We start from the raw sequence: 23,382 nt of genomic DNA, 5'->3' as shown, positions 1-23,382 counted from the left end.
GACACCCTTGGTCAGTTCAGCCTGATCTACGCTATGAGTTTATTTTGGCTTTAGCAGCGTTAAATCGAATTAACCCTGCACCGGTCCACACAACAAAGCCATTTTTTTCTACATAAAGGGCTCTTAAAACCGATTTCTGTACTCCTCCCCAACAAGGGGATTAGTGCTGAAATCGACATTGCCGTTTCGAATTAGAGTTAGTGTGGATGCAATTCGAAGGTATTGGCCTCCGGGAGCTATCCCACAGTGCACCATTGTGACTGCTCTGGACAGCACTCTGAACTTGGATGCACTGGCCAGGTGTACAGGAAAAGCCTGTACTTTTGAATCTCATTTCCTGTTTGGCCAGGTGAGCTCATCAGCACAGGTGACCATGCAGAGCTCATCAGCACAGGTGACCATGCAGTCCTAGAATCGAAAAAGAGCTCCAGCATGGACCGAATGGGAGGTACTGGTTCTGATCGTTGTATGGGGAGAAGAATCCATGCTATCAGAACTACGTTCCAAAAGACGAAATGCCAAAACATGTCAAAAAAATCTCTGAGGCCATGAGGGACAGAGGCTACAGCAGGGATGCAACACAGTGCCGCGTGAAACTAAGGAGCTCAGACAAGTGTACCAGAAAACCAAAGAATCAAACGGATGCTCCAGGACAGAGCCCCAGACATGCCGCTTCTACGCTGAGCTGCATGCAATTCTAGGGGGGGCCGCCACCACTACCCCTGTCCGTGGACTCCAATGATGGGGTACTCTCCACCATGCCTGAGGATTTTGCGGACGGGGAAGATGAGGAGGAGGAGAAGCTTGAGGAGAGCACACAGCGCATTGTTCTCCCCGACAGCCAGGATCTTTTTTATCACCCTGACTGAAATACCCTCCCAACCCAATGAAGCCGGAGAAGGGACCTCTGGTGAGTGTACCTTTTAAAATATAATACATGTTATAAAAGCAAGCATTTTTTAATGATTAAGTAGCCCTGAGGACTTGGGATGGATTCGTGGCCCGTACAGCTACTGGAAAAGTCTGCTAATGTGTCTGGGGATGGAGCGGAACTCTGCCAGGGACATCTCCATGAAGCTCTCCTGGAGGTACTCTAAAAACCTTTGCAGAAGGTTTCTGGGGAGAGCAGCCTTATTCTGTTTCTCCATGGTAGGACACTTTACCACGCCATGCTAGTAGCAAGTAATCTGGTATCATTGCATGACAAAGCCTGGCAGTGTTTGGTCCTGATGTTTGCTGGCATTCAAGCAACATCCATTCTTTATCTCTCTGTGTTATCCTCAGAAGAGTGATATCATTCATGGTAACCTGGTTAAAATAGGGGAATTTAATTAAGGAGACATTCAGAGGTGCCTGTTCCTACTGGGCTGTTTGCCTGTGGCTGAAAAGAAATCCTCCCCGCAGTTAACCATGTTGTGTGTGTGTGTGTGTGTGTGTGTGCGGGGGGGGGGGCCCACTGGTGCTGAGCTGTTCGCGTTTGGCTAGCAGGCATCTTCCCTGATACCAGCCATGCGGTGGGGGGAGGGGTAAAGTGATCATCCCAGAGAATTGAGGGAGGGGTTAGTTTGGTTTCTGCTGCTGCATGTTAATAGGAAAACTGCAGCACTAAATGGCCAACTCAACGTGCTTTGCTTGGTATGGGAGAGGAGGGCGCTGCTGTTATGAAGGTTGCAGAAGCCGAAAGACTATGGCTTACCATGGCTGCCTGCAAGCCGAATTCTGTTGCCTGGCACTGCGTTTGTGATCTCTAACACCAAAGCCACAGGCACTCAATATAAGATGCCAAATGTGACCGTGTACCAAAATCACATGTGCTATGTAATGTGAATAGTGTTGTTCACCATGAAAGAGTATAGCCATTGTTCTGTAAAATGTGTCTTTTAAAATACTTCACTCCCTTTTTTTTCTCCAACAGCTGCAAATGTTTCAAGCCTCCCTCCTTCCTCCCAAAGGCTATCTCAGATAAGGCGGCGAAAAAAACGTACACGTGATGAAAAGTTCTCTGAGCTCATGCAGTCGTCCGGCACTGACAGAGCTCAGCAGAATGTGTGAAGGGACACAGTAGCAGAGTACAGGAAAGTGGCTGATGAACGTGAGGAGAGGTGGCGGCAGGAAGATTGGAGGAGGCATGAGGCAACGCTGTGGCTACTGCGGGATCAAACAGACATGCTCTGGCGTCTGATGGAGGTTCATGAACGGCAGCAGGATCACAGACTGCTGCTGCAACCCCTGTTTAACCGCACTCTCTCCTCCCCAGGTTCAATAGCCTCCTCACCCAGATGCCCAAGAACACCGCGGGGAGGGGGGAGAAGGCTCCGGGCACACAACCACTCCACCCCAGTGGACAGCCCAAACAACAGAAGGCTGTCATTCAAGAAGTTTTAAAGTGGCCTTTTCCTTCCCTCCTACCCTCCTCCCACACCCTACCCGGGCTACCTTGTGAGTTATCTCCCTATTTTTATAATCAATTAATAAAGAATACATGTTTTTTAAACGATAGTGACTTTATTTCCTTTGCAAGCAAGCTTTGATCGAAATGGGGAGAGTGGGTGGCTTACAGGGAATTTAGAGACAACAAAGGGGGTGGGTTTTGATCAAGGAGAAACAAACAGAAGTGTCATACAGTACCCTGACCAGTCATGAAACTGGTTTTCAAAGCTTCTCTGATGCGCAGCACTTCCTGCTGTGCTCTTCTAACCGTCCTGGTGTCTGGCTGCACGTATTCAGCAGCCAGGCGACTTGCATCTATCTCCCACCCCGCCATAAATGTCTCCCGTTTACTCTCTCAGAGATTGTGGAGCACACAGCAAGCAGCAATAACAATGGGAATATTGGTTTTGCTGAGGTCTGAGCGAGCCAGTAAACTGCGCCAGCGACCTTTTAAACTTCCAAATGCACACTCTACCACCATTCTGCACTTGCTCAGCCTATAGTTGAACAGTTCCTAACTACTGTCCAGGGTGCCTGTGTACGGCTTCATGAGCCAGGGCATTAAGCAGTAGGCTGGGTCCCCAAGGATAACTATAGGCATTTCAACATCCCCAACGGTTATTTTCTGGTCTTGGAAGTAAATCCCTTCCTGCAGCCATTTAAACAGGCCAGAGTTCCTGAAGACACGAGCGTCGTGAACCTTTCCCGGCCATCCCACGTTGAAGTTGGTGAAACGTCCCTTGTGATCCACCAGTGCTTGCAGCACCACTGAAAAGTATCCCTTGCGGTTTATGTACTGGCTGCGCTGGTGGTCCGGTCCCAAGATAGGGATATGGGTTCCGTCTATAGCCCCACCATAGTTAGGGAATCCCATTGCAGCAAAGTCATCTAGTATGACCTGCACATTTCCCAGAGTCACTACCTTTGGTAGCAGCAGCTCAATGATTGCATTGGCTACTTGCATCACAGCAACCCCCACAGTAGATATGCCCACTCCAAATTGATTACCGACTGACTGGTAGCTGTCTGGCGTTGCAAGCTTCCACAGGGCTATTGCCACTCGCTTGTGAACTGTGGGGGCTGGTCTCATCTTGGTATTTTTGCGCTTCAGGGCAGGGGAAAGCAAGTCACAAAGTTCCATGAAAGTGCCCTTACGCATGTGAAAGTTTCGAAGCCACTGGGAATCATCCCAAACCTGCAACACTATGCGGTCCCACCACTCTGTGCTTGTTTCCCGGGCCCAGAATCGGCATTCCACAGCATGAGCCTGTCCCAGTAATACCATGATCTCCAAATTGCTGGGGACCGTGGTTTTAGAGAAATCTGTGTTCATGTCCTCATCACCGTGCTTCCGTCGCCTCCTCGCCTGGTTTTTCAGGTGCTGGTTCTGCATAAACTGCACGATAATGCACGGGGTGTTTACAATGGTCATAACTGCTGCAGTGAGCTGAACGGGCTCCATGCTTACTGTGCTATGGCGTCTGCTTGGGCAATCCAGGGAAAAGGGCGCGAAATGATTGTCTGCTGTGCTTTCACGGAGGGAGGGAGGGTTGACTGACGATATTTACCCAGAACCACCTGTGACAAACTTTTGGCCCCATCAGGCATTGGGAGCTCAGCCCAGAATTCCAATGAGCAGCGGGGACTCCGGGAACTGTGGGATAGCTACCCACAGTGCACTGCTCAGAACGTTGACACTTGCCACAGTACTGTGGATGCACACCGTTGAATTACTGTGCTTAGTGTGGGCGCATGCACTCGACTTTATACAATCTGTTCCCAAAAATCAACTTCTGTAAAATCGGAGTACTTTCGTAGTGTAGACATGGCCTTCTTTGGCAATGGGACTGAGATGGGCCAAAAGACATGGAGCGTAGTGGGGTGGAAGAAAATCTTTAATTTTAAAAATGATTATTCACTGGATATATATGCATCTTTTGGCATTTTTCTTGTATATTGTTTGTGTTCGTCTTGTCTGTTCAAATACTCTTAAGGGCAAGGACCATGTCTCTGTGTGGGACCCTGATAATAATTGGAGCCTTCGGGTGCTATTTCAATAATAAAACATCATGAGTGCCACCCTTTTCTTGTTTCACTTTTTAAATTTCGAGATGCCTGGGTGTTTATAATAAAACTAGTGTATTTGTTTTCAATTTGTGTTTCTCCTCACTTCTGTGTGTGCACATAGTATAAAGTCATGTATTGCAGCATATAGTATATAAAGGAACTTTCAATGATTTAGAATTCTTCTTAATAGTCATTGACAGTGATTGTTAAAGATTTACCCTGTATATTTTCATTGACAGGTTCCAGTTGCACATTGTTTTGGACCTCCGGGACATTACAAAAAAAAGTTTTGCACCGTATGCAGAAAGCAGTTAGAGTCCCTTGCTTTTCGATGTGAAGGTAAATTAAAATGTGTATATGCACAGTCATGTGTGTCACATAAAAATAGATATATGTGTATATCTAAAGATATATAATATATGCTAATGATAACCCTGACATAAATTCCTTTCTTTTTGCATTCATGAGATAAACTCTACTTAATTTGTTCTCTGGACTGCTTCATTTGTGTTCTGTCCAATAATCTTTGTGTCTGAACCAACATTGCAAACTACCAAGCACCTTCAAACAGTTACCTTAAAAACAAGGAACAAAAATACATGCAGACATAAGTCTCTTCACCAAATGTGGATTCCATCCCCTGATTTTACTCTGGTCCTTGAATTATTGTTGATGCTGCTGCGGGTCAGTGACAGGCCCAAAAGCAAGCCTCCTCCCCTTGGAGAAATGTGATTCTGAGCTTTCTGTTAGTGTGTAGCACAAACACCTATCCCTGAAGGCTTTTGAAATACTGGGACTTAAATAAATACCAACAATTTTGACAGAAAAGCTCTTTTAGACTGCTTTTAACATATTCTCACTTCTCTGTCACTGTCTGTTGATGGTAGTTAGGGCACCTAAAGGGACATGAAAATAGTATCAGTAAAAATAATTGTACTCTAAAAATGTTCCAAAGTAGCTTTTCTGTAAAAAGTACCGTAAACATAATACATGTTGGTCTGAAGGCTTCATTGGCACTTGTTTGGGGCAACCTGCCTAACTCCCGCATGGCTGTGCCGTTCATGAATGACATGTCCATTTCAAAAATGGAAGTCATTGGCAGTTGGTAAGGCACTGCTGAAAATTTTATCCCTGCTCTAGTGTTCCCCTGTATGCATGGCAGGAGAGCTGAAACTGAAGAGACAATAGGTTTGAGCATGCATGGAGGCAATAGGGATGAACCTGGAGTTATGTTGGATAGTCTTGGGCCCATTCTGAAGACCCTTGTAAGCAGCATCAGGGATCAGAAAAAAGCTTTATAAAGTTAGTTTTAAATACTCTTTTTAATTGGGTGATAAAACTTGTGTTCTCTTTTGATGGTCTTCATATTGACTAGTTCAAAGAAATGGAAATGTTGACAGAGGGGCACTTAGAGCTTGAGATGAGTTTTGATTTGATGACTTTGTATTTGATAGACCAGTTCCTCTACCTTTCTGCAGATACTGTCCTTCAGTTGTAAACTAAACAATCAAAGTATGCTTTATGAAAGAGCCCATAAAGACTGCTCAGTTCTGACCCTAAGCTCCTGGGCTGAAGTTGACACATTTAGCACATCTTGCTTTTTAAAGACCGTTTCTTTTAGGAAAGTGGCTGTCTCTAAACTGTCCCCATCCTACTCAACAAATTCATTCTTTTCGGTATTTGGAGGTATATCCAATATCCATATCCAAACTGCAATGCGCGTTCCAGCTTTTACTCCTATTAGTACTGCAGAGCCAACATAGCTTTGCTGCGTGAGCTGCAGATTGTACTCTACCAAGTGTACCAACAGCAGAATTGTTGCTACGCTCCAATCAGCTACTCTTGTGTAACCTCGCTGAAATCATTATTTGGTTTGCAGAAACTTTATTACTGGATGTGTGGCTGGAAAGAACTCAGCTTGTCTCTAAGCCCAGGTTGAATTTACAAAACTGTCAACATTTTCCTTATCAAATGTGTATTTTTTTTTAAAAAATAGTTGACAAATAACAACCCTGGAATTGCACAATATCTTTTTTTACCAGGTAATTTTTGGGGTAGATTTGTAGTCAAGTTAAGAAGTATTTAATCTATTTAGGGATCTCATACTTACTACCTTGTTATAGCAGTTTTCAGAAGGATTCTTTTCAGAAAAGAAAAACAATATTGCTTCTCCCGTAGATTTAAACAAAGACAGTCTTTGCTTATGTGCAATGGAGAATTACATCCACAGCAGTGTGTAGGGCTATAATTAGCTAGAATGTGCTTATTGACTTTATTTCTTACAACTTATAGAGCACTTTTAAAATTAAGCTTACAGAATGGGTAACTTGATGATTCTCGTAAAAGCATGACTGTCATTGTTAATGGCTGTCAGTGGGGCTAACCTCCTGTGTCAGATCTGGAATACTCGTCAGAGTTGTGTGAGGTGGTTGGAACAATGGATTCCTTGAATGCTACAGAAAGAGGTGGTTTGCAGGCTTGGTGGAATCCTGAGATTCATGTTCTTGATTTATTTGAAGAGACAAATGTTGCTGTCCGCCCAGAACAGTCACTTTTAAAGAACAGTTCTATTTACAACTTAGATTGTAGCTAATTTTCTTTTCTTTTTCTTCTTCTTCCAAATAGGTTCATGGCCATTTGTCCCCGTGTAATTTTTGTTTGGGGTGTGTCTTGGCTGGCTATCACTCTTCTGTGTTTAGGACTTTGTTATTTTTCAGCAATAGAAAATAGGGAAAGTTGCCCTTCCTATTAATGGGGATCTCCTGAACTCTTTCTCATTTTGTTAAAGCAAAATTTCCAGTTTAAGGTGAGAGAGGTGATTATGGTAGGGAAGAGGACTGGTTTCTTTGAATCAGACTATAGACATCCTTATAATAAGCCAGCCAATTGTTCTTATCTTACTTTATTAGAAGAAATAATTAAATCACTTAAGCGCAAAATTAGTTTTGCCTTCCTACATACTTGCTTTTTCAGTTAAATAATAGTTGCATCAATTAAATGCAAAGTAAATTGAATAACACACACCATAATACAGATAAATGTCTTGTATTTGCTGAACAGTAAAAGGCATAAGAAATGCTATGTGGGGAGATAGGAAAATAAAACAAACCTGGATGTTAGACATTTCCTGTTTAATTTTTTTACTTTCAGTGTGTGAACTACACGTGCATACGGATTGTGTCCCATTTGCTTGTAGCGATTGTCGTCAGTGCCATCAAGATGGGCATCAGGATCATGTGAGTGTTAACTTGTGTGGCTAGAACAGAGCATGAAGTACAATCAGTTACTTTCAATGTAAAACAAACCTGATTCCCTTCCCTCCCCCAATAACATCCTCCTCCAGTTTCTGTTGTGTGGTTTACTGTGTGAGTGACATGGGTTTGGTAGATGTTCCTTATCTATAAGGAACAGAAAAATACATCCTGTATATTATTGGATTTTATTGTGAACTGATGTTACTTTTTGTTTTCTAACGTGTTACTGACATTTGTCCAATGGAGAGCAGGTTGTTGCTGCTGAATTTTAGACATGCTCAGTGGAGCTCAAGTTGAACATATCCAGGAGCGTTCAGAAAATCTCGGTCTTTATTTAAAAAACAAAAGACCGCTCTGGTGATGGGGAAATGGAAATTCCCTCTTCTCTCCGAGAGTATTTTTTTTTTTTTTGCTTCTTATGATGTGAACCTTTTTTAGAGAAACTGTAATGCTAAACAGTACAAGCCTGTTGGCAGAACGAATAGAATTACCATCAAAATACAATGTGCCCTTCATACTGATGCATCATTTCTAAATTGTAGTGTCCTCTTTGTGAAGGGGGAAAATGATTGTATAGCTGTTGCACTTCTCCCTGTTGTACCTCAGATTTCATGGCCAAAACTTTAAAAGATGGCTGCTGAAAATTCTGGTCATTAAGAGGATATTGAGGCCTGATTTTCAGAAGTGCCGAGCAACCAGCAGCTTCCATGGAAGTAGAGAGTTACTGCTGAACGCTGAGCACTTCTGAAATTCAGGTCTAAATGTGGTGTTAGTTGTACCGTAGCTTTTAGCACCACTCTTTAAAATTTTTGGCCTTCTATCTCTCGTACTAAAGACTGACCAAGCATTTTGTAAGGGCACGTTATTGTAGTAGCTATAGGTGCCAAAGATCAAATGCAAAGTAATTTGCTGTGTATAACTTTAGTGTAAGAATAATACATTGTGGACTGTTTGTAGAACATGAAATAAAAATTAATATTTCTGTATGCAGTGTTGTAGCCATGTCGGCCTCAAGATATTAGAGACAAGGTGAGTGAGGTGATATCTTTATTGGACCAACATCTGTTGGTGAGAGAGACAAGCTTTCGAGCTTACACAGAGCTCTTCTTCCGGTCTGGGAAATGTACTCAGAGTGTCACAGCTAAATACAAGGTGGAACAGATTGTTTAGCGTAAGTAGTGATCACATATTTCAAAAAGAACAAGGAGTACTTGTTACACCTTAGAGACTAACAAATTTATTAACAAAAATATTTCAAGGGACCACTCCAGGGGAAACGGCCTGTTAACATCCCTGCAGTCAGGGGAGGAAAGGAAGATAGGGGCCTGGGGGGACTGTTAGTGGGTTACAGATTGTTGTAATAAGTCATAACTACACTGTCTCTGTTCAATCCATGATATTGAGTGTTCAGCAAAGTTATGAATTTAAGCTTCCCGGCTCGTCTTTTGAAAGGATTGTGCAGGTTTCCTTTGAGGATGAGGACTGATAGGGCAGACGTAGAGTGATAAAGTGAATTGTGAAAAGTGTTTACCCACAAGTGATGTGAGGTTTTTGTCTTTTATCGTTTTCCTGTGGTTTTTCTGCATTTGAGCTTTTGAGCAACGTGACACACCCCAAGGACACAGAGAGTTATTATAGAAGCCACACATTTCTGAGATCTCTAAACCCATTCCTCAGGCTGGCTGCTGCTTATGTCTCAGGCAAAATGTTTAACGTTTGCTGCTCAATATCTTAATCCGTAAAATGCTAATTCTAATCTCTCTGAATATTTTGAAAACTAAGATTTGTAATGGGCAGTGAAGGTGGAAAGTGCTATGTAAGTGCCAAATATTGTTCCTTATGTTGATGCATTTATTACAGAGCTAAACATTACAATGCTCAGGAAAACGGGCCAGTGAGACTTCTTTTTCCTTGATTTTCTGTGGGATTTTAATGGCCTGCTGCAAACTTGCTTACTCCATATTTCATTAGGAAAATACTTATTGTATATATTAATTACATTAAATATGTGCAACGTTCTGTGATGTTTTTCCTGAAGCCTTTAGGGTTAATTTTAAATTAATAATGTAGGGACATGGTTGTGTTTACCATAATACAGTCGATTGATCCATTTTCTCAGGATACATATCATCATCATTGGAGGGAGGGAAATCTCTCGTCCAGTGCTCGTTGTGAGGTCTGCAAGAAAACCTGTGGTTCTTCAGAGGTGCTGTCTGGCATGAGGTGTGAGTGGTGTGGCATTCTGGTATGTAAGCGTCATTGGGCATACTGTGGAAATAAAAGCCTTGTTAATTTTATATATTTAAAACTGGCCATGAATAAGTCATAGAATCATAGAATATCAGGGTTGGAAGGGACCTCCAGGAGGTCATCTAGTCCAACCCCCTGCTCAAAGCAGGACCGATCCCCAATTAAATCATCCCAGCCAGGGCTTTGTCAAGCCTGACCTTAAAAACTTATAAGGAAGGAGATTCCACCACCTCCCTAGGTAACCCATTCCAGTGTTTCACCACCCTCCTAGTGAAAAAGTTTTTCCTAATATCCAACCTAAATCTCCCCCACTGCAACTTGAGACCATTACTCCTTGTTCTGTCATCTGCTACCACTGAGAATAGTCTAGATCCATCCTCTTTGGAACCACCTTTCAGGTAGTTAAAAGCAGTTATCAAATCTCCCCTAATTCTTCTCTTCTGTAGACTAAACAATCCCAGTTCCCTCAGCCTCTCCTCGTAAGTCAGTCATTTGTTAGATGACACTCAATAAATCAGAGCGAAAGTAAGTTTGGGATTTGTTTCCTTTAGTCTCCAAAGTGGAGGAATTTTAAAATAAGTGGATAAAAATAAGGAATTCTTAATGCTGTGTCTTAACAGGATTCTTTGGGGGTACTAACACTGCATAGTTAACTGATGCTGCTTCGTTCAGTACACGGCTGCTATTCCATTTCTTGTCTTGTGGTTCTCACACATTCGGTATATTACCAGTTAGTCCTTGTATTATTGATGTGAATTGTAAAAAGTGTGAGAGGGTCGGGCTAGATGGCTATAGGAGAGTAATAGAAGGCAGATATATTAGCCCCAGGCTGAGTAGGTCCCTTTTCCCTGGGTAAGGTAACAGGGAAGGTTCCAGAACAATCAGGAACCTTCTGGAGATAATTAAGACAGGCTGATTAGAACACCTGCAGCCAATCAAGAAGCTGCTAGAATCAATTAAGGCAGGCTAATCAGGGCACCTGGGTTTTAAAAAGGAGCTCACTTCAGTTTGTGGTGTGAATGTGAGGAGCTGGGAGCAAGAGGCACTAGGAGCTGAGAGTGAGAACACGGACTGTTAGAGGACTGAGGTGCACAAGCATTATCAGACACCAGGAGGAAGTTCCTATGGTGAGGATAAAGCAGGTGTTGGGAGGAGGCCATGGGGAAATAGCCCAGGGAGTTGTAGCTGTCGCACAGCTGTTCCAGGAGGCACTCTAGACAGCTGCATTCCACAGGGCTCTGGGCTGGAACCCGGAGTAGAGGGTAGGCCCGTGTTCCCCCCAAATCCTCCCAACTCCTGGTCAGACACAGGAGGAGTCAACCTGGACTGTGGGTTCAGAAAAAAGGCCAAGCTGAGGGCTGCCGTGAAGCTCCAAGGCGAGCAAATCCGCCAATAAGCGCAAGACCCAAGGTAGAGTAGGAACTTTGTCACAAAAGAAACAAAAATTTATGCTGATTACATAGAATCCCTCCTTCTAACCTGCTCGTGTTCCCTTTCAGCATGGAATGTTTTTGAACCCTGGAGATTGTTCCCAACATTTCTGAACGTGTATTTGATTTTGTGGTCATCCTTTTGTACTGCTAATGTTTTATTCCCATACAACATAAAAGTATCCTACCTTTATATGCTCTCTCTCATTCAGAAGAGAGCCAAAACTTGTTATAGACTTAAAACTGATATAGAGCCTACTGTGTAGATAGGGGTCACTGAATACATCATTAGTCACCAAGAGGGTGAAATGCAGAAACAGTGCCTAGAAATAACACACAAAGCATTAGGGGATAGGAAATGAAAAATAAATTTAATAATTAAAAACAAAAGTATTTTTGAATTACCACACTCAGTCTTAAAACTTACAATAGCAAACTTACCTGTATCTTAAGGCTAAACAATTATTCAGTGTTTCAGGTATATTTTATTTGAATTATTTAGATATTCAAAAATACTTTTAAAAAACAAATAACTGAAATTACACATCACTATTTTTTCTTTAAATTTTTTTTATTTTTTTTGCGAACTTCTTTTATTGGCTTTGTTCATCAGTTTGTCATATGTATTTACCATAACCTGATTCCAAGGATAATAGATGGTCTGTAGAATAAATGCAAGGCAGAAATTTACTCAAGGGTCTGGGCTGATGACATAAGCTTCAGAAAGGACAATTCCTGAATTTAACAACTAAAACCCCAGGAAGAAATCGCAGCCCCGACTCCCTACTGGATAACTTATTTTTTATAACACAATTGTCCATGTTTTGATCATCTTCCCACTTGTGAATACCACTAGAATGCAAAATCTATGGTTCAGATGCAGAACAATCTTACTATTGTTCCTTTACGTCAATGTATGTAAAACTTTAGATTTCAGTAGAATATGGTTTTAATATTTTAAAAAGTGTTGTCACATGTTAAGAATTCTCACTGTTATGTCAATAAAAATATAGGTTTCAGAGTAACAGCTGTGTTAGTCTGTATTCGCGAAAAGAAAAGGAGTACTTGTGGCACCTTAGAGACTAACCAATTTATTTGAGCATGAGCTTTCGTGAGCTACAGCTCACTTCATCGGTGAGCTGTAGCTCACGAAAGCTCATGCTCAAATAAATTGGTTAGTCTCTAAGGTGCCACAAGTACTCCTTTTCTTTTTAATAAAAATATAGTGAGTTAAAATCAAACCTGATATAAGTCGATGCAACTCCATTCATCTCACAGGAGATGGACCAATTTACAGTAAGTATGAATTTGTTCCAGCATGGTTTGCAAGGCCACTGCTTATTTTGTTATAGTGAGTTAATTTTTTTTACAAGTTTAATGTCTGAGGTTTGACAAGTGTTTAATGATGTTTCTGTTTATAGGCTCATGCTTCTTGCTACATTATTGTACCACCAGAATGTACTTTTGGAAGATTAAGAAATATGATTCTTCCTCCGAATTGTGTGCGTTTAGTTTCTCGCAATTTCAGCAAAATGCACTGTTTTCGAATATCAGAGAGCCTGCAAACAGAACCAGGTAAAGACTTTGAAAATGGTATCCAATAAAGTGCTGAATATGTGGAGTTACTGTGTTTTACGTCAATATTAAACTGAATCTTTTAAGGTTGTTGATCATGTAGTATGTCTTTTTTGAGGATGTAATATTAATCTGTTACTAGCTAAGGCTGCTGCTTCTGCTACCTGATATGGATCCTAAATACAGAGCCTGCTGTATAGAATACCAAGCCTGAATTCATGTTTCTGCTTGACTATTTGGCATCAGTTCTACTGAGTTTGACTATAAATATGGTTTTCTTGCTATAACATGTTCTAAAGAAGGTTTAGTTCTGACTTGCACATAACATGATTGTATATTTACAAACATAGGACATTTTTTGTGAAGGAGAGGACCAGTTTTTTCTGTGAGCAAAGTCATGTCTTAACCTGTAGCTTCTATTATTCCAGAGCTGAAGCAGCAGTATATCACTTCTGCATTTATAGGAAAAATAAATTTCCATATGCAAGGGGAGGGCGGGGGGGCAGAGGAGAAAGAAACTGCATTTTAAGCACCTTTTTTGATCAAACATTTCTTACCCTCCACCTCACATACATTTAGTAACTTAACAGTTGTAGTGTATATTGTGGAAACCGTAGACCAGAGTCTTGTTTGACTAACTAGGATGCTGATGCGGATGATATAAGCAATCGATATAAATGTTACTTTTATTTAGCAACTCATGTTAGGTTTTTTTTATTAGTTGAAATATTTTGCTTTCCCTGTTTGTAATTAAACATTTGCCCTTTCCAAGTGGAAGGGATTTAATTTGTAGGATAACGTTTTGCTGCCACCTAGTGTATGTATTACTTATTTACTTTAGTTTTCAGGAGCAAGCCTTTTCTTATGCCTTTGCCTTGTTTCTTTTTGTGCTTTAAATTTCAAACATCCCAAATGTAAACTTATCTTTTTTTCTTAGAAATTATTTTTGTACGTTAAGAATGAAAGGGAAGATAAATACACCAAACTTTGCCAGTCTTGGGAGGTTAAAATGTTAGAAACTTGTTTCCTTGAGAGCTTCCTGAGAAGTTGGACATTAGTTTACTGTGGTGGTGTTAAACATTTGAGCGTATCTTGGTCCTCATGAAGATAGATATTTAATAGCTATCACTAGCGAGAGTCATCTGTAATACATGCACAAGCTGTAATATAACCCCAGCGTGTCTGGTAATGGACCTCAATCCTGACCTACACTCTCTCAACTATTGGAGCCTCTCTTGAGCAGAGACAAGCTAGTTTTTAGTGGACATTTATCTATATTACAAAAACCATGCAGTGAAACACAACTGGTAAAGACCATCCAACCTAGTTTCACTTATGACTTAAAGTGACCTGCAAATGTGTGGTTTTTAATAACTGGTTTTGTACCCTTTGTTGCTTTTTTATGATGTACATAAAGTGCTGGAAAATTGAGTGGTTTTAATGGTTTTTTCCTACTTGTTTTTTATTTTAGAAATATCAGGAATGTTTACTCTGGACCTCCCTGGTTTTGCTGGAGGGCTTGCTCAGGGTCTCAGACAATGAATATTATTAGGCATTTAATCTTTAACAAAGTCTTCCATTCTCAAAAATGTTAGTCATTAAATTGGGATGAACAAAACCCAGACTTTAAAACTGTCTGATTAAAAATCCTATAGTTCAATATTCTGTAATTTTTCCTCTTGTGAGGTCATCCTTTCAGGATGCCTTCATACATCATTTAAAAAAACAAACCACAAGTTTAATATTCATTGTTCCTTATTTGCATCCTTAAACAATCTTTAAGTGAAATTTGAACCCAGATCTCTGTGGAGGAAAGACTAGTATGTTAACAATTGCCGCTTCTAGTCACTAGCTTTGTTACATTAAGTGACAGACAAAGGTTTTCTCCATTTTAATACTTAGGATTATATATGCTCATCATACGAAGTTGCATTACCCAAATTCAAGTTGCCTGAGTACATTTTAACAGAGTACATTTCATGTAATTAAATCTGCATATTCAAAGCGCAGAAAGCAGAACATCCAACAACCAACAGAACAACCAACTGAACTTGGATATGAACTTTATGGATGATTCCTTCAACTCTCCTAAGTGAAACCAAAACACAAACTTTGGGCTGTTTGAAATTCAGATCCATGTTTTGCAGCTCCAGCCCATGTAGACAAAGGATATATAGTCAGGCTCTGAAAAGTCTCTTCTGTAGAGATACCACCCAGCTGCCAGGATTCTCTCTCCTGGGTCTCTGCTCCCTAGCATGAGATTGGTAGAGCTCCCCAGGCTTTGAAAGAGTTTTGATCACTGAGGCGGCAGTTGTGCTGTTGAGAGCCAGCCAGCCAGCCAGTCACCCTCCCCTCTCAGGTTGCGCGCCAGCCAATCACCCTCCCCTCTCAGGTTGCATGCCGCCTGCTAACTTGAACAGCTGCCTTGGACCTCACCAGACATTTCTTCTTGGCTGGTCAGCAAAGGAGCTATGCTTCTGCCATTGCTGCTTCAGTTCTTCTCCCCAGACTTTCTGAAGCACGGCAGTAGAGTGCCTGCCATTCAGGCAGGCCTGGCTCTCCGGAACAATGGCCATGGGAGGGCTTTTGCTGGAAGCATTTTGGTCAGCTAGTCGGCCCCTGTTTTTCTCTGAACACTTCAGTGCCTTGATGGTACTTTCCTGTCAGTGTGTGGGACTCAGGGCATTGTCTTGGTGCTCTTCACCCTGGAATGCAGCATTCTGCTGCCTGCCTTCGGGCTTTGGCACCTCTATGGTCAGAGCTCTTCCCACAGCCCTGAGCACAACTCCCAGGTCCTACCCTCCACTGGAGATAACATGTTTGGGGAGCAGGTGGAAGTGTCATCGTTGAGTGCCAAGGAGACAGTTGTCACTCTGCACTTTTGGACCTTTAACTCGTCTCTCAGATCCCTTCTTCCAGGAAGGCTAAGGAATCTGCTTTGGAAGCTGGCTTTTGCATCAACTCAGTACCCCACTGAGTAGAGCACTCTGCATTAACACCAGTCATGGAATGGTCCCACGCTCCCTGTCAGTGAGCACCAAGGACTAAAGGGTTTGTGAAAGCATCCTGGGTGTGTACAGCCACGGTAGCTGGTCAGGACCTTCCTGACTGAGGAGGCTGGGAGCTGCCTATTTGGTCAAGGAAAAATTCAAGATGGTCACTCTGGGAGCTGCCTTCCCTAGAGAAGGGGGACTGGCTATGTGCTGTGGGTCTTTCTAAGGCTCGTGTGCATATTATGGGCATTTCTCAGGCCCTGTTGATGTCTGTTTTGTTACAGGAGAGCCGCACTGCTAGTTCCTTGTTTAGCCTTCAGGGAAGGATGGTCATTAAATGCTTGGGAATAGTTGGGGCCACTCTGCCAGGCTGGCAGTGAAGTGTTCCTTCATTTGGTTGGTGATGGAGGACCTCATTCAGTTGGGTGTCAAATCAGCTTGTGTCACCACTGGAGTGTGGGAGTCACCAGAGTTTGCGGTAACTCAGCCAAAACCTCAACTCACCGCAGACTGACCATTGGAATGTGTACGAGCCCTGCTACCCAGCTCATGTCCAGCCTTCCTGCCAGGGGTCAGGTGTGATGCATCACCCGTCTAATGGGGTGCAATGGTCAGAATCAGGAGGCAGCAACTCACCCCATGTTGCAAATGCTGGCTCTCCTGGCCAACACCTGTAGCACATCTCCACATTGAGTTTAACCTCTCTGGAGCTGAGACACCAGAGGAAGCACAAGCAATACAGGGACTTTTTACATTGCCCCTGAATAACAGAGACCCTCTGGGCAAGTCTGACGTGGTGACTGTCCAGGAACAGTTTTTAATGAGGAATTCCAAAAACCACCTCCGTAACTTGTAGTGGCCATGGCTATCTCCTGTATAGTCTAGGGAGCTCACACAGTGGAACTCTACACCAAGGGAATTTGGCCTCTCCAGCAGTAGCCATTCACCAGTTACTCTGATAAGGTCAGTCATGTATCTGCTAAGGGTGGTCAGAGACCTAGTATTCCAAAAGGAGGTCCTGAGTCAAATGGGCAATCTGTGTATTGGGAAAGCCTTTGGGAGGCCGGAGTGGGCATTTTCTCACAAGTTATTCCTCCTCATCCTAGACCTAGCAAGTAAAGACCACATGATCACAGTCAGCTTGAGTTGATCTGTGTTGCATCCTTCTGAATGTCTTCTGGATTGGGGAGTGGCTGCTCGGTTCACCCCTTCCTCCAGTGTGGGATGCTGGAGGTGAGTTGCATCACCTCCGACCTAAACAAGAATCTTCCAGTCTTTTATTACTACTACTAAAAGATACCTTCCCCATTTGCTGACGGAGGATGGTGCTATATCTTTTTCCATTGACACCTCTTGTATCAAGGTCTGTTCAAAGCTCAAGAGTGACGGAATTTCAGTTATCATAACAGCACCATATTGGCCCAGGCAAGAGTGGTTTTCAACGCAGTTTTACATGGTAAAAGCTGCTCCCCTCAGAATGAGTCTCTGGCCTCATATCATCATTTGAGACCATGGTGTCACAGTGCATCCCAGCTCCGGAGCCTGCTGCCTGGCCCCCAGTAGGAACGTACCTGCCAACACAGTTTGATATACGAGGGTAGATATTAAATTGCTTAAACATTATATAAAATCCTGTGCAAACTCCTTGTTGACAGTGCAGAGCCTTCCTGCTCATTTCCCTTGGCGTGGGTGACAGGCCCAGGAGCACGGGGTATAGATGCCAGCTCCGCTCCCACTGGACTTGAGGACAGACCGGTGTAGGGGCTGTGGCAAGTAGTGGGTGCAGGGAGCTATTCCCAACTCTTTTCCTCCAGGGGAGAGTGGTATTTGCAGGCTGTTGTTGGTGACTGTGGGGATGTCTCTCCTTCCATCCCTCTTGTTTCCTTTCAGTCTGGAAAGCTCCTTTTGAACCACCTGGTTCCTAGGAGTTTTAATTTCTTACGTGAATGGCCATTTCAGTGGTGGTAGCGACTGTATCTGAGTGAGCAAGCCTCAGGCCCTGAAAGCATTCCTTCCTGTCTATACCAAATCGCCTAAGGATAAGCTGTTGCTATAAACTCATTTGAGGCTCTTCTCTAGAGGTGATCAAGTTCCACCTTAATGACCCTATTCTCTCTAGTCTGTTTCCAATGCCTGAATGCCCATCTCCTCTAAATCCTTGAGGTTCAGAGGTCCATAGATCTTTAACTAGAGCTGACTAATGCCTTAGAAAGACCATCACACTTTTTCATTTTGCACCGACTTGATAAGCAGCCCTTTCTAACTGTTAGCTTTTTGCATGGCTGTGATGTGGCTGGCCAGTCAAGGCTTGATCACAGCAAAGGATATTTCCATCCCAGATATACATAAGGCAGGCTCGTTGCACTCTCTGTGCTTTCACAAAGCGTTTTTGCTTGGAGTCCAGAAGGAATTCTCTTTTAGGGTCTCCATGTTCCAGAATTCCTTTCCAAGAGAGAAAGTCTAAGCTCTGTTTTGTTTCTTTGGAGTTGTCCTGTATTGATGCTATACAGTTTTTCGAGTTTTGGTTCTAATTAATCGTGCAGGATGCTATTGTTGTTACTTATGGTGGTGATGGGCAAATGTCGGATCTCTCCTTTATTTAAAAACCATAATCTCCAAAACACCATTGCTGGTAACACTGTTGGCATTAGCCTTTTGGTATGGTGATTAATTTTGTATTGATTTTTATATAATAAAACCAAACAATGGAAAGGCCAAAAAGGCAAATGACTTATAGCTTGTATACGTTCCAAAATGCCACATGCTTCATGGGATCTTAAAGAGAATTATGTAATCTTACAATTTGTCAAAGCTGCAAGACCACACAATCCTATAAAGACATAACAGATTTGGGTGGGGGTTACAGTAATAAAATAGGAAAAGACCTACATAAACATAAATAGGAGGAGGAGGAACAAGGGAGGGTTAAATAGACTGGAACTTGTTTTTTTTACTTGTTGCAACATTACTATAACTCTTCACTGAAAGATCTGTCAAGTTGTTTACTCTCCAGTAGTGAGAATTCTGGTAAATGGTAGTTTTAGAGAAGGGAAAATTACTGACCTGTAATTCTGCATCTTTGAAGATTTCATTATATCAGGATTCTCTCTCACTCACTCACCCACCTTTCCTCAAATCCTGGAGGTTTATCTTTGTTGAAGCGGTGTTTGGGGGGCCTTGATTTTTTTTCATCTCTTCTTGAGTCAGATTTTCAATCATTTTTTTTATTGGCTGACTTTTTTTTTTTTAAATTTTTTTTTATTTTTGGCCAATCACAGTCAGTAATTGATTGGAGGTTTCCAAGGGCAGCAGTTAAACTGTGTGGAGGCCACATGTCTATCAGTATGGTGGTCTGGCTTGTGTTCCACCTTGCTATTGTTGCTCTTGGAGAACGAAATCTGTCAAGAGGAAGTTCCATCCGTCTCGCACTAGAGAAGCGAGACACAGGAGTGAGATTTCAGTCAGGATGATACCTTCAGAGAAGCACAATCACAGGTCAGTAATTTCCTCTTAATTATTTTGCCAACATTAAACATTTGAATATATAAACTACAAATATCATCTAATACTTTGACTCCCAGTTTTAAGTAATAAATCAACTCAAGTTTTCTCTTCTAGAGCTGGACAAACAAAATCTTGTGTTATTTGCAACTATTCAGTTCTAGAATTATTTTTATTAAATCGATAGATCTGATCGGACACCATTTAATACTCTGATTCCTGTTACAATGTCATAGTTTAAAACTTATGATCAGAAAGTATATTTTTAATTTATAGGCAGACATGACAGGTTGATGAAATTTGCAAATAGTAATACTGAGACAATCAGTGAGAGAGAATTTGAGGCTATAACCCACACAGTAGTTACATGTTAATTCTTATTGTCAGTGTATGTTACACTGCTACATTCATTGGGATGTTGTGGTAGTGATTTCAGTTTTAAAAAGCTAAGTATTGGAAGAGGAAATGTGGTTGTTGCTGTAGTGTATGCGCCCCCTGTGACTTTTGTTGTCTTTGTTACTTCCATTAAACTATTTTAAAATAAGATTCAACTATTATTTTGTGCAATTAAAAGGTAACCGTCTCCTTGAAACTTTTCTTTCCACAGATGAAGATGAGGATGTTGATGGCTTAACACAAGGGTCAGTGATTTCAACAGATTCAAGTAAGTCGAATTTTAGTAAATTGGGAATATTGGCTCAACACAGCCTTTATTATATTAGCTTAACCTACTTTTCCTTATGAAGAATATTACTCCTAAATAAAGCTTCACTTTGGTCAGACAATTACATTCTAATGGTAATTACAGATATTGTGTATTCAATATTGGGTCAGCACATCTTTATGTATATGAAGTGATAATGGATAGGCCCTTCTGTGAAATCCACTTCAGCATTTTAGTGAAAAGAGGTGATGGTATTCATTAGATCATTGCAGTCAACCTTCTCTCCAGGTGTTTTCCACAGGTCAGTATCACTGGAGTTAATTGCTTTCTATAAATAGTATTCTCTGTAAGTCACAGCTAGGCATCTCTCACAATAGCAGTTGAGAAATCATGTGTTTGTATTTAATGATCCGGTAATGTTAAGTGATAGATTTGGAGGGCAGGCAGTACATTTCTTTAAAGCACTAGCCTTTCATCCGTGGCTACTTGGGTTCAAATCTTACCAAGGACATAAGTAAAATGAGGTCTACCCTCTGCTCAGGTGAGGCCCAGTAAGAATAAAGATAGTGGTGTTTGTCAGGATTGAAGTCCATTTGCAAGTGCGTAGTACAGTTTTTGTACCCATTGACTGCTCTGTGTTTGATATTAGCTATTATTAATCTCATTTTCTTGACTAGTGTAGTCAATCACAGTTTATTAAAACAAAATAAAAGGAAGTGGAATAAATGACTAAAACCAGCAAATCTTCACATTTTTCATGATGTGGTTGCATAAATGGCTCTAGTACGAAAAAGTAGATTGAAGAAAAAGTAAAGAAAGAAAGAACCTTCCATGTCCCCTTCATGTTCTTTCAAGATCTAAGACTATTGAGGAAATTGCCATGTGACAAGGGCCATTCCAGATCAATACTTAGCATAGTTCTGACAGTGTGCTCAAATGTGTTTAGTATGTCCCCTTTATTTTAAAATAGGGTTTAAACTTCACTCTCTCTGGATGACTATGAGGAATTTATGACACCCCACATACTTCCATATTGTAGGATCAGATTGTGACCAGCTGTGGTTTGTCAAATAAACTTGCACATTTTCCAGTGGGCAGCTTTTCAAATAGCAAAGCGAAATAATCCTTTATGTGCCAGCACCTGTTTTTACTTCTATGTCTTACTGACTGAGGCTGGTATTTCTCCATCAGTGGCTGTCAAAGGGAGTGAGATGTCTATCCTGGTATCTCAGATGGCTTGGTTGACTCTTTTAATCCAATACGCCTTATTTTATACGGACTGACCAAGAAGATGAAGACATTGTGCTCAAAAAGAGATTCTAAACGTTGTTTTTCCTTACACATATTTCTCTACAGTGTCAATCAGTAAAACTTGGGAGAACAGGAACACGCTGTACATTTTCAAAGACTAACGCAAAGAATCTTTAATCCTGTGGTTTAAATAAAGTGGTTGTACTAAAATGAATTGCTTCCCCTTACTATATATTAACACAACATAAATTGATACAGATGTTCCAGTATAACTGGCTCTCTTTCATGCCATGATTTTTGATGATCACTGTGTTAGAAGGAGAGAAATTCTAATGCTTCTATTGAAAACAAAGGCATTGTGCTCAGTGGGAAGTATTGATTAATCATTGTTTTGACACTTTCAGATATTAATGTAACTGATACCAGGTAGTAAGGCTTTACTCCTCCTACAGCTGATCCTGCCCCCTGCTGTATGTAGCCCAAGGGGTCGAGAGATCCGCTCATTGACTTTGCAGGAGGGATCTTTAAATTTGTTGCATCACTGTTTCAAGTCAAGCTCTTCTTTCAGAGTGCACAGACTTTTACTGTGCAAGGGAACATGATACTAGAAAGGGTGGTCACCTTTACAATTATGATAGCTAGCCTGCTATTTATCTTCCAGAAAAGATGTAGCTGTTGTGTTTTTCTCAGTTTACCTCACAGATACAGGTCTGTTTAAAAAAAAAAAAAAAGGCAGTGAAAAATAACACACAGGATATTTTTTAGGATGTGAAAGGATGTCTGGCCAACTTTGGTTTGTATGACACGCTATTTTCGTTAGAGAAGGAACAAATGAGAACCATGATAAAAAGTGTATAAAATAAAGAATGGTTTATAAACAAAGTTACATTAGGATCTTTGGTTCATCCTTTCTCATAATGTGAGAACAGGGGGACATTAAATGAAATTGATAGGGAGAAAAATTAAAACGGATAGAGGCTTTTTAAGACAATGTATTATTAAACTGTGGAACTTATTGTAACAAGATATTATTGAGGCCAAGAACTTATCAGGGGTAATTAGGATATTTTAGATGGGTAGCACAGATATCTAGTTACAATAGTAAATATTTTTTAAAAGAGTTTGGGAAGAGATCTGAACCCTCACGCTTCAGGACATAAAGCAGCATCTACAGGCTTGTCTACACAGGAAAGTTATATTGGTATAAGCTAAAGTGTGAATTTTAACCAATAGAACGTAATCCCTGTGTGGTTACTCTTATTCCGTCATGAAAGCCTTTTATTCTGGTGTGAGGCCCTTTTCTGTGTTTAGCTCATGTCTTTTGGGAAGGGGTTTAAGCTAACCTGAAAAGAGTTGTTCCCACAGATGGTTGTACCTGTTAAACTATACAGTATAACTGGAGACGGGATACCCAGGATGTCAATTTCTGTGTTCCTAGAGACAACGCACATTGTTCTTAGCTGAGGCCGTGTTTGAAAATGATGCTGAACATAAAGAATCACAGTCCTAGTCTGGCAAACAAACAACAAAACAGGCTTTAATTTTCCATCATTGCTAATATTTCTTCATAACTGGCGATTTAGAGGATGGAAATACTACTGTTTGGATGATATCGTACGGATGTAACAAATCACCAGAAGAGAGATCTCCATAATTCTCAAAATAAAAATTATTTATGTTGAGCTCTTAGTTCCTGGATCTGCAGGGATCCCAGAACATAAAGATGTTAGAGACTCTGCCTTTGGTTGTGTGCCAGAAATCAAGGCAGGTTGAGGGTACATGCAGCTTGCATGATCAGGCCCTGATGTTTTTGTTCATTTAAGTCTTCTGTCGGTCACAGCTGGCGATGAGAACCCCCTGCTGCCCAAACAACAGGTAAAACTCTGTGGTGATTATTCTCAAAGGGTGTTCATTACAGACTGGGATTTACAGTGTATCGTGTTAGGCACTGGGCCATTCTTCCCGAG

At 41.4% G+C, this 23,382-nt stretch overlaps 1 protein-coding gene across 3 annotated transcripts in view; it reads left to right on the top strand.

Annotated features, from left to right (window-relative positions):
* DGKQ (diacylglycerol kinase theta) overlaps positions 1 to 23,382 on the top strand; it is a 172,375-nt gene that overhangs the window by 82,221 nt on the left and 66,772 nt on the right. Inside the window, exons 3-7 of one of the 3 annotated variants that reach the window (XM_048850016.2) lie at positions 4,737 to 4,836; positions 7,648 to 7,733; positions 9,871 to 9,996; positions 12,853 to 13,006; positions 20,108 to 20,164. In XM_048850016.2, the coding sequence (XP_048705973.1) occupies positions 4,737 to 4,836; positions 7,648 to 7,733; positions 9,871 to 9,996; positions 12,853 to 13,006; positions 20,108 to 20,164 (523 nt within the window). The remainder of the gene's footprint in view (positions 1 to 4,736; positions 4,837 to 7,647; positions 7,734 to 9,870; positions 9,997 to 12,852; positions 13,007 to 20,107; positions 20,165 to 23,382) is intronic. The other 2 variants (XM_075128887.1, XM_048850017.2) reach the window with 2 other exon arrangements.

Source organism: Caretta caretta, chromosome 5, assembly GCF_965140235.1.
Source record: "Caretta caretta isolate rCarCar2 chromosome 5, rCarCar1.hap1, whole genome shotgun sequence".
NCBI lineage: Eukaryota > Metazoa > Chordata > Testudines > Cheloniidae > Caretta > Caretta caretta.
This window is presented reverse-complemented; position numbering and strand designations above follow the sequence as displayed.